We start from the raw sequence: 12,671 nt of genomic DNA, 5'->3' as shown, positions 1-12,671 counted from the left end.
GGGGCCGGGGGGGCTCTGCGGTGCGGTACAGCTGCAGGGCGGCCAGCAGGTCGGTGGCCAACGTCACCTCCGCGTCCCACTCGTAGCTCTCGTCCACTGATGTGTCCCTCCTGTGGGGACAGGTGTCATGGGGGGGGGGGGGGGGTCACCTCCTGGTCCCCATCCCCCTGCCCCCAAGTGCCCCCATTGTCCCCCTGTCCCCATACCAAAGTGCCACCCTCGAGCATCCCCTTGTCCCCACACCCAAATGTCACCATCGTCCCCGTGTCCCTAAGCTCAACTGTCACCGTTGCCCCCAAGTGTTACCATGTCCCCAAGTGCCACCATCATCCTCCTGTTGTCCCTGTCCCCATGCCTAAGTGTCACCATGTCCCCATGCCCAATCGCCACCATCGAGCATCCCCTGTCCTCGTCCCCGCACCCAAATGTCACCATGGTCCTCTTGTCCCCAAGCTCGACTGTCACCATTGCCTCCATCCCCAAGTGTCACCATGTCCCCCCGTCCCTAAGTGCCATCACCCCCATGTCACCATCATTCCCCTATCCCCAAATGTCAGCACTGCCCCCATCCCATCCCCAAGTGTCACCATGTCCCTCTGTCCCCAAGTGCCACCATTGTCCCCATCCTCACCTCTTCCCCCCCACGCTGGGGGCCGGCTCGGTGCCCAGCTTCCAGCTGCCCCCATCCCGAGGGGGGGTACCAGGGCCAGGCCCCCCCAGGGACGGTGCGAGGGAGGGGGGCCGCAGGAAGGACGCGCTCCCGCGCCCGCTGCTCTGGCTGGTCAGGCTGCCCCGGGGCAATTTCTCAGGGGGGGGCACGTCCCTGCTTTCAGTCTTGTCAACGGGGGGGCCACGGCGGGCGGGTTCCGGGGGGGTCGGCCAAACGGGGGGGCCGGGCAGCGAAGCCTTAACGGGGCCCAGCGGCACCTTGGGGGGCTGCAGGAGGGCGGGGGCCGGGGGGAGCTTGGCACACGGGTCCGTGCAGTCCTGGCCCCCCCCGGGCTGCTGCTGCTGGGGGGGCACGGGGGGCTGCGGCGGTTCCTCGGGGGGGGGCCAGTCGCCGTCCACGCACATCTCCTTGAAGAAGGGCAGGCTGAGGTACTGCAGGATGCCGCTTTGGGGCGGGGGGGACGCGGTCCGCTGCGGGGTGTTGGAGTCCGGGGGGGTGCCCCGGGGGGGCAGCGAGTCCCAGCGGACGCTGGGGGGGTCGGGGCTGTAAGGCAAAGTGGAGGCGGAGGCCACGGGGCTGACGTCGAGGATGCGCAGAGCGGCGCCTTCGTCCACGGGGCTGCTGCTGCCGTATCCGAAATACCGGGCCCGACGGCGGCCGGAGGGGGCGGGGGGGTTCCCGGGGGGGCGAGGACGTAACGCCACCTCCTTGTGCCAGATGGGCTCGGTCTCCTGGCGACGCGCGGAGGGGGGGTCCCGTTGCGTGGGGGTCGTCTCGGAGGTCTCCACCACGAAGCGACCGTCGGGGCCGCGGCGGATGCGCTCCAGGGGGACGTGCTCCCCGACGTGGCTCTCGTAGAGGGTGTAGCCGGGGCCGGCCCCCCCCGCGATGCTCAGCCCCAGGCTGGTGCCCGCCTTCTCGCCCCACAGCAGAGCCCGGCGCAGGCTGGGGCACGGGGAGGGCTGCAGCTTCAGCTTGGCCGTGCCGGGGGGGCTATGAGCGGCGTGAGAAGGGCTGGAAGGAAAAGGGGATCGCTGCAGCTGGAGCATCCCGTTCCCCCCCCCACCCCGTTATTTGGGGGGGGAGGACGGGGATGGACTCACAGTGGGAATCCCAATGGGTGCTGCGCTCGCTTTCTTTAGCCAAAACCCCGCAGAGGGGAAAGCGGAGCACCCACAGGTGGCACCCTGAGCCCGTTCCCTGCCCCAAACCCGGCGGACGATGTGGGGGGTTGAGCACAGCGAGATGTGGGGCATGGCGTGGGGCACGACTTACTGCGCAGCTGGGAGCTTCTTGCTGGGGGAGAAGACAAGCGGTGGATCTGGAAGGCCATGAGAACACAACGGGGGGGATCACACGGCGAGCACGGCACAGCGATGAGATGACGGTGGCACACTGAAGCCCCCGGACCCCCACCCATCCCGAGCTCCCCCTCCCCCCAAAGCTCCTTACCTTGCCGTCGCTTCTGGACGCGCGCGGCGCGCCGCCGGTTCATGATGCAGGCGGCCGTGGTGCTGAAGATGACGGCCACGCTGAGGAAGCAGATCCCACCGATGAGCCCGGCCAGCACCGGCTGCGGGAGCAGCTCGGGGAGCTGCGTGCGGGACGGGTACACCTCCATCCCTGCGGGACGGGGGGGGGGAGATGGGTTGGGTCAGCACCGTGCCGGGCATCCCCCCCCCTACCCCCCGGCACCGCAGCCGGGCTCCCTTGGATCCCCAGTGAGAAATCTCAGACCACGGGAATACAAGGACTAGGCTGGATGGGGCTGTGAGCAACCTGGTCCAGAGGGAGGCGTCCCTGCCCGCAGCAGGGGGGTTGGAACGAGGTGATCTTGGAGGTCTCTTCCAACCCAACTCATTCTGCCATCCTATGATTCTATGGCTCTGTGAACCCTCAGGACCTTTCCAACCCAATTATGCCACGTCTCTGGGATCTCTAAGGACCTTTCCAACCCAATCCAACCCAACCACTCCATTGGAGGTGTTCAAGGCCAGGCTGGATGGGGCTGTGAGCAACCTGGTCTAGTGGGAGGTGTCCCTGCCTCTAACAGGGGCTTGGAACCAGATGATCTTGGAAGTCTCTTCCAACCCAGAACATCCCATCATTCCACGATTCCGCCTCCTGGCTGGGGGCAGGGGGTGGGCGCAGCCCTCACCTGCCGTGGAGACGTTCACCGTGTTGCTGGGGTCGCTGATGTAGCTGCCAGCGAAGGCCACCAGGCGGAACTCATAGAAGGCGTCCTGGGTGGGCACGGCACCGTCACCCCCTATTTACTGCGTCCCCTACCCGGCCGGACCCCCGCCCACCACCACGCAGCCCCTCACCTTGATGAGCCCTGGCACCAGCACCTGGCTCTCCGTGCTGGGGATGGAACGTTCCAGCACCTCCCAACCGCCCCGGTCCTGCCGCAGCTCCAACGCGTAACCGCTCAGCGGCACCGAGAGCTGCGCCGGGGGCTGCCAACGCAGCAGGACCCCCCGCGCCGTCTCGTTGGCGCTCAGAGCCTGCGGTGGGGATAGGAGGATCCGCACGGTGACGGCCGGCGGCTCCGGAGGCACTGTGGTCACTGGGAAGCCTGGGGAGAAAGGGGACGTTGGTGGGGGTGGCCAAGAGCGGGGTGGAAATAGGGGGGTTGCCACCTTTTGGGGGGGGGGGGTTTAGGGACGTGACGTCGTCTGCTCTCACCCCTGGGCACGGAGGTGACGATCTGGCTGAAGGGACCGCTGCCCAGCTTGTTCTGAGCCAGCACGCTGAACTGGTAGCTGGTGTCCGGCTGCAAGTTCTCCACCAAGAGGTGCTGAGCCCCCGGCGGCACCGCCAGCGACACCCAGTCGTGGTGGGCGCGGGGCGGGTGCTTCACCCTGCGGGGACACGGAGCCCTGAGCTACGGCCAAGGGACGGGAGGGGACAGCCGGGGTCACCCGCGGCGGGGGGACTCACAGCGGCGTGTACCAGACGCTGAACCTCTGGAAGTAGCCTCCATCAAAACCCGGCTCCCAGGAGATGTTGGCCGCCAGCAGGAGAGGGAGCACGGAGACGTTGGTGACAGCGTGAGGACTGGTTCCTGGGGATGAAGGCAGAGGGGAGACCGTGCGGGTTGGATGACCGAAGCACAGCCCTTCTGCCCCACATCTCTGGGGCGCAGCCCTCGCGGACGATGCCCGCCCCACTCACCCAGCACGTGGACGGTGGTGGTGGTGCTGACGCTGGCCACCGCGTTGGTGGCCGTGCACTCCCACAGCCCGTGCTGCTCCTTGATGAGCGGGCGGAAGATGAGGCTGCTGTTCCCGTCCACCTGGGCACCACTCTGCCCCACACTCCCCACCTGCATGGCAGGGACGCGCTGACGGTGGTGACTGTCCCATGCCCTTCCCGTCTCCTCCTCCATCTCCATCCTCATCCCCATTTCCCATTCTCTGGCCCATCTCCATCCTCTCCATCCTCATCCTCATCCCCATCTCCCATTCCTTATCCTATCTCCATCCTCACCCCCATTTCCATCCCCACCATCCCCACCACCCCCATCATCCCTGACCCCCCTCCCCATCCCCAACACCTTCATCCCCATCCTCATCCTCATCCCAGGGCTGATGTCCCAGGAGCACAAAATCCACGCTGACCTCCCAGGTGTGCTCCCTTACCTTCCCCCAGCTGATGGTGGGTGGGGGGTCCCCGTGGGCCGTGCAGGGGATCACCAGCTCCCGGCCCACCTCCTGGAAGTATTCCTCCTTGGGACGCACCGTGAAGGTGGGGGGGTCCTGGAAGAGCCACGGGCGGCGCTGGGGATGGTGGGAGGACACGGGGGGAGGGGGCTGCGCCGATATCCCCACCCCTCATCCTCACCTTGAGCAGGACGCGGGTGGGCCGGGACGCGCCGGCGGTGCCGTAGCTGTTGTAGGGGGTGCAGGTGTACACCCCCAGCGCGTCGTCATTCCCCGTGGCAATGACGATGGAGCCGTCGGCTCTCATGGACCAGCCAGGGAACTGGGAGAAGGGACGCCGGGGTGAGGCCAAGGGGGCACTGGGATGCTGTGGGGTGGGCGCACGCAGCCGTACCTTGCCCAGCTCCAGCGGGCGCCCGTCCCGCGTCCAGCTGACGGAGAGCAGCGGGGGGTTGGCTCTGGTGGGGCAGCGGATGATGCCTCGCATCCCCTTGGGCAGGTGGGTCTCCGGGAGCATGGTGGTCACCTGCGCCGGGTCTGCGGGGACGAGCGGGGTGCTGGGAAGGCGCCAGGGTCCCCACGGCGGCCCCACAGGGCAACCCCAAGGCTCTTACACAGCACCGTGATGAAGGCTGAGGCTGAAGGCGGCTTCCACAGCCCGTTGCTGGCGACGCAGGTGTATTTGCCGGCGTCGTCCGGGGTGGTTCGCTGGAGCAGGAGGCTCCCATCCACCAGGATGCGCACCCGCGCCTGGAGGTGGCTGCGAGGGGATGAGGGGGTGGGGGTGCGGGCACAGCGAGGACAGGGGAAGCCCTCTGTCATGCGCCCATCCCACCCTAAAGTGCCCAGATCCACGCAAAGTCCCATTGCCTCCATCCACCAGGAGCCCACGGCCACGCTGGTGCCGTCCCTGGTGCCGCAGCCCCGTGTACCTGAGGTGGAAGACGTTGCTGCTGCCCTGGAACCAGGTGTAGGTGAGGTTTCCTGGGTACGCCTCAGCCTGGCACGCCAGGAAGGCATCTTGGGAGATGTTAACGGTGACGTTCTGCGGTGGCACCACGATGATGGGCGGCCCTGCGGCATGGGGGGGTGGGGGGGGACAGTGAGGGCTGGGAACGGAGCCGTTGAGGACATGTGTCCCCCCCCGCCACCCCGAGGTGGCCCTGGTGACTCACCTTGCACGAGCACGCGGGTGGTGTGGGTGATGGTGCCCTCCTTGCTGGACGCATGGCACGTGTAGGTGCCCGCGCTGGCGCGCTCCACCGCGGCGATGCTCAGCGTCCCGTTCCTCACCTGCAACGTCACCGATAGGGCCAGCGAGGGACAACGCAGGATGGGATCCCCCCCTCACCCCCCACCAAGCCCGTGCCATGCCATCCTCACCTGCACTGTGTCCCCGCTCTGCAGGGCCAGGTCGCTCCGCTTCCAGCTGACGATGGGCTGCGGGTTGCCCACGGCCGTGCAGGTGAGGCTCAGCGCGTCGCGGTCCCGCACCTCCACAAACGCCGGGGGGGTCACCAGGAAGGTTGGGGGTGCTGGAAAGAGAAGCATGCACCCTCAGACATCGGGAAGGAGAGGATCTGGCTCCAGCCCTGAGAGCGAGGGGGTCTGGAGTGGGATCAGGTCCTGCAAGATGGGCAGTGGGAATGGTGGAATCCTCCCTGGTGCCCTCAGAATGGGGAGGCACAAAGGGCGGCCCACAGCCATCACCCACCCCAGACCTGGGGAATGGGGTGACAGGGGGATGCAGAGTGCCACCGTAGGGTGGACCACCGCCCAGCCCGGACCCGGGGTCAGCACGGGGACCCCCTCCCCGTTCCCTACCGTTGACGGTGAGGTGGATCCAGGTCCCGTTCTGGAAGTCGGCGTCGGCGCTGGGTCGGTCGAGGAAGAGCACGCGGCACTCGTACCAGCCCTGGTCCTCGGCGCGCAGCAGGTCGATGCGCAGCGACGCGCCCTCCTCGATCCGCACGCGACCTGCAGGACCAGGAGCGCGTGGCACCGCTTGGGGACAGCCCCCCCCAAGTGCTGTTCACCCTCGGGAGCCCTGCTAAGCCCCGGCCACCCCCGCACTCCTCATCCCCACGGCGCTGTGGGGTCCGGAGAGCCCCGAGCACCGCCCCGGGGCACTGGGTACCGCTGAGCCCACGGGTGGGGGCCACCCCCCGTGTTTTGGGGTGCTCGCCCCAAGCCATCCCCTTGGATGAGGAGGAGGATAAGGACCTGAAGCAGAGCGAGCACAGCCCCCTAATCCCCCGCGCTATTATCAGAGCCATAATCGGCTCAGGCGCGCGGCGCGCAATTGGCTCAGCGGTGCCGGGGTGCGCCCAGCGCCGCGGAACCCCCAGACCCCACTGCTCAGCCCCATGTGTGCCGTCACCCGGGTGGGGACAGGCAGCGGCACGGTGACGCGGCGGAGCAGCGTGCCATCAGGTGGTTCCCAGAAAGTGAGTTTTGCTGGGAAACCCGCATGGGCTCCAGCCGGAGCTCGGGGTCCCCAAGGTCCCCCATGTGCGTCCCCAAGCTCCCCACGTGGGTGCTGCAGTGGCCAGACGAGCCCAGCGAGGATGAGGAGGAGGAAGAAGAGGAGCAGCAGGACCGGGCAGGGCAGTTTGGGGAATGCAGTTGCAAACCCAGCACGCACCACGTGCAACCCTGGGTTCCCCACAGCCTCTCCCAAATCTGCATTTCCCAGGAGGTGATGGGGACGTGGGAGCAGTGGGAGGGATGGGAACGAGGGCATCGCCCCGCCGGGATGTGTGGGGCAGCCCCACAGCCGCCAGCTGGGCGCTGGGAACAGCAGGCTCCGAACAAAGGTCCCTTTGGCACGGATCAGAGCTCAGGGGACGCCCCTAATCCCCCCCAGCGCCGGCCCCAACTCCTCCTCCTCCCCCAGCGATAACAAAACCAACAAAACCGCCGCTGCCCTCCCCACCGGCATCCCCCGGCGCCTGGCAACCGCCATTCAAAGGGACACAAAGGGGACAGCGGCCACCGCCACGGGGGGACGCGGTAACCACGGTGGGGACCACCACCCCCAGCCAGGGGACCCCGCGGGGGACGGTGGCAGCTGGCGGGGGGCGAATGACCCCGTTTCCCCCGAAGGGCTTTGGTGGAGATGGCTGCAGCCCACTCTTGTCCCCACAGCGCTTGGGTGACACCAGGTGACACCAGGGGCTCCACGGGTGACACTGGAGCCTGTTTGGAGCTACGGCTCTCAGGCTGAGCTTGGTGTACCCCCCCCTCGGTTTCTTTACCCCCAGTGCAAATCCTGGGCGCAGCCAGCCGGGGGGTGTTGGTGACACCGCGGGGACCGCTGGGGACAAAGCCAAGGGACGTGGCCAAGCCCCCGTCTGCTGCCTGCCCCCAGGGCAACCTGAGCTCTGCAGGTAACCAGAGCTGTGGGGCCCCACGGAGAGCAGGTGCGGAGGGTTCGGTGTCACCAGGTGTGTTGTCACCGCGGGGCTTACTGTCACCGGGGGGGTTTCTTGTCACCGCCAGCCCCGCGGAGTCAGCGCGGCTCCGAAGCCCGGCGCTTCCCAGCGCCCCGTGGGATCGGCCCTCCCACGCCACGGCTCCAAATCCCGGCACCGCCGCCGCTGAGCGGCTGAAGGGCCAAATCCCTGCCCCACGCGCAACCTCGGGGCCACCCGGGGCAGCGGGGCCTCTGCGGGGACCGTGACCCACGGGGGACAGAGGCCAGGGGCTCATGGGGACTGTGACCCACGGGGGATGGAAGCCACGGGCTCTGGATGCGCCATGGTGACCATGACCCATGGGGGACAGAGGTCAGGCCTTTATGGGGACCGTGACCCTTGTTGGGAACTGTGACCCACTGGGGACAACACCCAGTGGCTCCCTGCCTTTGGGGGGACCACGACCCATTGGGGACAGAGGTCAGGGGCTCAGGGCTCTCTGTGGGGACCACAGATCGCAGCAGACAGAGGTCAGAAGATCAAAGCCCTCGTGTTGACCGTGACCCACACAGATGGGGGCCAGGTCTTCATGGGGACCGTGACCCATGGTGGGAACTGGGACCCACTGCAGACAGATCCCAGGGGCTCAGAGCCTTCATGGGGACTGGGACCCACGGGGGACAGAGTTCAGGTCTTCATGGGGACCACAACCCACGGGGGTCAATGTGTGGGGGCTCAGGGCCTTCAAGGGGACCATCACCCACTGGGAACAGCACCCAGTGTCTGCGGGGCCTTCATGAGGACCGTGACCCACCAGGGACTGTAACACATGGGGGACAGAGCCCGGGGCACCAAGGCCTTTATGGGGAATGTGACCCATAGAGGATGGAGACCATGAGCTCTAGGCCCTCCACGGTGACCGGGACAGAGCCCGGGGGTTTGGGGCCTTCACGGGGACCACGATTACAGGGGACAGAGCCCAGAGGCTCCTCAGGACCACAACCCACTGGGGACAGAGCCCAGCATCTTAGGGCCTTCATGGGGACCGTGACCCATGGGGGCCAACACTCAGTGACTGCGGGCCTTCAACGGGACCGGGACCCACAGGGGACTGAGCTCAGGGGCTCGGAGCCTTCAACGGGACCGGGACCCACAGGGCACAGCGCCCGGCGGCTCCGTGCCTTCCGCTCCCACCCTGACCTCCCCACCACCGGCCCCACACTCAGCACCCCCCCCCCGTCCCCGCGCTGGGCTCTCACCGATGTACTCGGGGTCGACGCGGGGCGAGTAGAGGCCGAACTTGATGAAGATGGGGAGGACGAAGCCGACGCGCACCCACTCGATGACGTAGAGCGGCGGCCGGCCCGCCCGGCTCCCCAGCAGATCGCAGCCCAGCACCGCGCTGTCCCCGACGCGGCCCACCACGGCCCCGCTCTGCCCGCCGCCTGCACCGGGAGGAGGGTGGGGAGGGGGACGGGCAACCGGTGGCACCGGGCACGAACGGCGGCCTCAGCGTCCCGCCCCCCCCAGCCCGCCCCGTCGTGCAGTTACCGTCGGTGCCAGCGAGCAGGCTGAGGAAGGCCGCGCGGAGCCACCACCGCATAGCACAGGTCCCCGTCCCGCAGCTCCCTCCGGTCACCGGGTGGCACCGCCGGAGCCCGGAGCTCAGGACGGTTTCCCCGGGCTCCCCGCGGCCCTGCGGCCCCGCACCGGGGGGAGCTGCCGGTTCTTCATCTCCCGCCCCCGGACCCGTCCGTTCCGTTCCGTTCCGCTCCGCGCCGCCGCCGCCGCCGCCACCGGGCGGCCGCCGCCAAAGCAACGGGGGTGGGAGGGGCTGGGGCGGGCCACGCCCCTCGGCGCTGCGGCGCTTCTGATTGGCTGTTGCCCTGGCAACGGAAGCCTGCTGGCGGCCAATGGTGGGGAGGGGAGGAGAGAGAGGGGCGCGGGGGGTGATGGGAGGTGTAGTTCTGGGGCGGGAAAGGGAGGGGGCTTGGGGTGGGAATAAGGAGCTTGGGGTGGGACAGAGGGGATGTGGGGTGTCATGCCATGTGTTGGCATGCTGTGCCAAGCCGTTCCATCCCGTGCTGTGCAATGCTGTTCCATGCCATGCCGTGCCATCCCCGGCCTGCCAGACAACGCGCTCAGACACAGGGCTTGAATTTTGGGTGGTCCTGCGCAGAGCCAAAGCTTGGGCTCGATGATCCCCGTGGGTCCCTTCCAACTGGGGACATCCCATGTCTTTATGACTCTAGGATTCCAAGCCATGCCGTGCCATGCTGTTCCATGCCATGCCGTGCCACACCACGCACTGCCCACACACATGCCACCCCGCAGCATCCCCGTGACAGCCCCCACCCCGGTGCTCTCTGGTTGCCCTCTCCCACCCTGTCCGTCACCCCTCTAATCCCCCGCCGTGTCCCCACTCAGGGGACGGCCACCAGAGCCATGTCCCCATCCTGCAATGCTGAGCCGGAGCTGGGCCGTGCGCCAGGCTGGGGGCTCTGGCACTGGGGGCACTGGGAGGGGACACCCCCCAAGTTCTGTCCCTGTGGTCCTGCCGCATCCTGATGTGACCATGCCAGCTTGGTGGCATGGCGTGGCCAAGCCCCACAGTGCTGCAGTGGAGATGCTGGGGCCAAACACCCATCCCTGTCCCCTCCCCAGGGTGGGGGTCCCGCTGTCCCCCCCCCGTCAGCTCGGCCTGGCCCGGCCCCCAGAGCGCGGGAGACTATTAAGGACAGAGCTAAAGTAAGAGGAGTTAAAGGAAATAATTCTGCGGTTAAGCTGCTTTCCTGCATCTCCCAGCTCCATGTGAGTGCTGCGACTCCGTGGGCTTAGGACCATGCCACACTGTCCCCGGCCCCTTCCACGTCCCCACCTCCTCCACACGGGGCACCCCCACCCCCCCCAGCCACCCACGTCCTGCTTTGGGTGCCGGCACATGAGAATCCTCTGATGTCCCCATGTCCCCACGTGGTGTCATGGTTTCTTTGGAGCCGTAGTGGCACCCATGGGGGACATCATGTCCCCAAGTCCCCAACTGGGGGTGATGGGTGACACCGAGCGCTGCTCCGCACCACTCTGGGGTGTCCTCATCCCCACAGCCACCTCCTCCCATCCCTGCCAGCTCTGACCCCAGCCACCGTGTGCCACCACCGTGGTGGGGCATTTCGAGGAGAAGACAATGGCATTTGGGGGTTTCACCGTCACATTAGGAGACGTGGAGGTGTTTGAGTGGAGCAAGGGCCCTCCAGCCCACAACGCAGGTGGTGCGCTGGCACTCGGTGAGCACTGCGTGTTCCGGCACTGCGCCACGAGCCCGGGAATGGGGACGGTGACGCTTCTTGCACTTAGGATTTAAATGCCACCAAGGTTAGGAGCAGCTGAGAAGAGATTTTCAGGATTGCACTTTTGGAACGGAGATGCCTAAATTCCATCTAAGCTTCCCTTTAAGCATCCACGTCCTGGGACGGCCCTGGGGCGCTGACGCTGCTGTCACCCTCCGCGTTGCGTCACCGCGTTGGCGGGTGACCAGCGCCAGGGCTGGCGGGCTGAGACTCAGACCCTTGCGACATGGGATCCCCAATTCTGGGGTGCCGCTGTTGGGTTCCAAGCGGTGATGCTTGGGTTGAAGGCTGGGGAGCGTGGCTTGGGGGTGGCAGCGGGTCAACATGGAGCAATGACGTCTGCACCTGGTGGGACACGGTGGAGGCAGGGGTCCCTGGTGGCCCTTCAGTTCCCCAGACAGAGGTGGAGAGGAGCAACAGGAAAGTCCTTTAATGGGGACAAGACAGATGGCGGCACCACCAGGATAGGCAAAGCTTCTCAGGGAGCATCTCACCTCCGTCCAGCATGCGCTGCTCGTAGAGATGCTCACGCTCACGCCTCCCTGACGTCCTCTCCAGCACTACAATGAGCCAGACCCATGTCTCAGCTGGGCTTCTGGCCCCACAGCCGTGCCTGCTCGTTGGCATGGGGACCCCCCCCAGGGGGCTGCACGTACCTAAAGCGCCGGTGGAACTCCATGACGGCTTGCTCCTGCTCCCACGTCTCGATGGAGCCCGGCCGCAGCCTGCGGATCTCCCGGATGGCGTCGCTGCCGCTCATCTTCTGCGTCTTCACCAGGTAGCAGGCAAGCATGGTGCCCGTCCGGCCGTACCCCAGCATGCAGTGCACTGCCACCGCCTGCGCCATGACAAGGGACACGGGCACCCCAGGGCTCCCCAGCCACAGTGCCGCCATGGTGTCACCTCCCTCTAGGTGTGACTTCCGTCCTGGTGTCACCCACCGTGACATCACCCACTCCATCCTGGTGTCACCGCTCTCATCATCAACCCCTTGGCGTCACCCTTGTGGTGACATCCTCCTCTTGGCGTCACCCACCATGGAATCGTGTATCCCACACCGGTAGCACCACCCCAACCTCACCCCCTTGTCATCACCTCCATCTCGGTGTCACCTCCATCTTAGTGTCACCTCTCTCTTGGTGACATCCTCCTCTTGGCGTCAACCACCCCAACATCATCCTCCCTATGCTGGTGTCACTCCCTGTGCCATCCCCCCTCGTTGTCACCCCCCAGGATCTCCCAGTCTGTACCTCCCCGCGGCCGTTGGCCTCCTCCACCAGCTGCAGGAAGCTCTGGATCTGTCCGGGTGTCGGTGGGGTGAAGTCGGGCACGCGGAAGCGGTGGAGTTGCAGCGCGGGGCAGCAGCCATGGTGCAGGGGGGGCCTCTCTGACAGCGACACCAGGTGCCGCACACCCTGGCCCAGCAGGAAGCGGTAGTGGCCCGGCTCCCGCGGCATGCCCAGCCCCGCCAGCCGCCCCTCAGCCACCCACGAGAAGTTGGAGGGCTCCACCATCGCCTGCGGGGACCGGCACCGTGGGACGGGGACTGGCACCGTGGGACGAGGACTGGCAC

The 12,671-nt window shown here is 67.1% G+C and overlaps 2 protein-coding genes across 2 annotated transcripts; both read right to left on the bottom strand.

Moving 5' to 3' along the window:
• IGSF9 (immunoglobulin superfamily member 9) lies at window positions 1-9,606 on the bottom strand (the record flags this gene model as incomplete). Its single annotated transcript, XM_021376453.1, is given in 19 exon segments — window positions 1-110; window positions 632-1,684; window positions 1,946-1,991; window positions 2,123-2,293; window positions 2,829-2,913; window positions 2,998-3,248; window positions 3,359-3,534; window positions 3,614-3,737; window positions 3,848-3,998; window positions 4,315-4,431; window positions 4,517-4,657; window positions 4,730-4,872; window positions 4,950-5,095; window positions 5,268-5,409; window positions 5,511-5,628; window positions 5,719-5,870; window positions 6,160-6,312; window positions 9,011-9,196; window positions 9,303-9,606. Coding segments are annotated over 19 exon segments (3,517 nt in total), but the record flags the coding sequence as incomplete, so codon positions are not given.
• On the bottom strand, window positions 10,946-12,615 carry DUSP23 (dual specificity phosphatase 23; the record flags this gene model as incomplete). The annotated part of the gene is given in 4 exon segments (XM_021376519.1): window positions 10,946-11,481; window positions 11,593-11,658; window positions 11,755-11,936; window positions 12,349-12,615. Coding segments are annotated over 3 exon segments (474 nt in total). The 3' UTR covers window positions 10,946-11,481; window positions 11,593-11,630.

The sequence above is a fragment of the Numida meleagris genome, chromosome 24 (assembly GCF_002078875.1).
Source record: "Numida meleagris isolate 19003 breed g44 Domestic line chromosome 24, NumMel1.0, whole genome shotgun sequence".
Classification (NCBI taxonomy): Eukaryota; Metazoa; Chordata; class Aves; order Galliformes; family Numididae; genus Numida; species Numida meleagris.
Note: the sequence above shows the minus strand (reverse complement) of the source record. Positions and strands in the feature narration are given on the sequence as shown.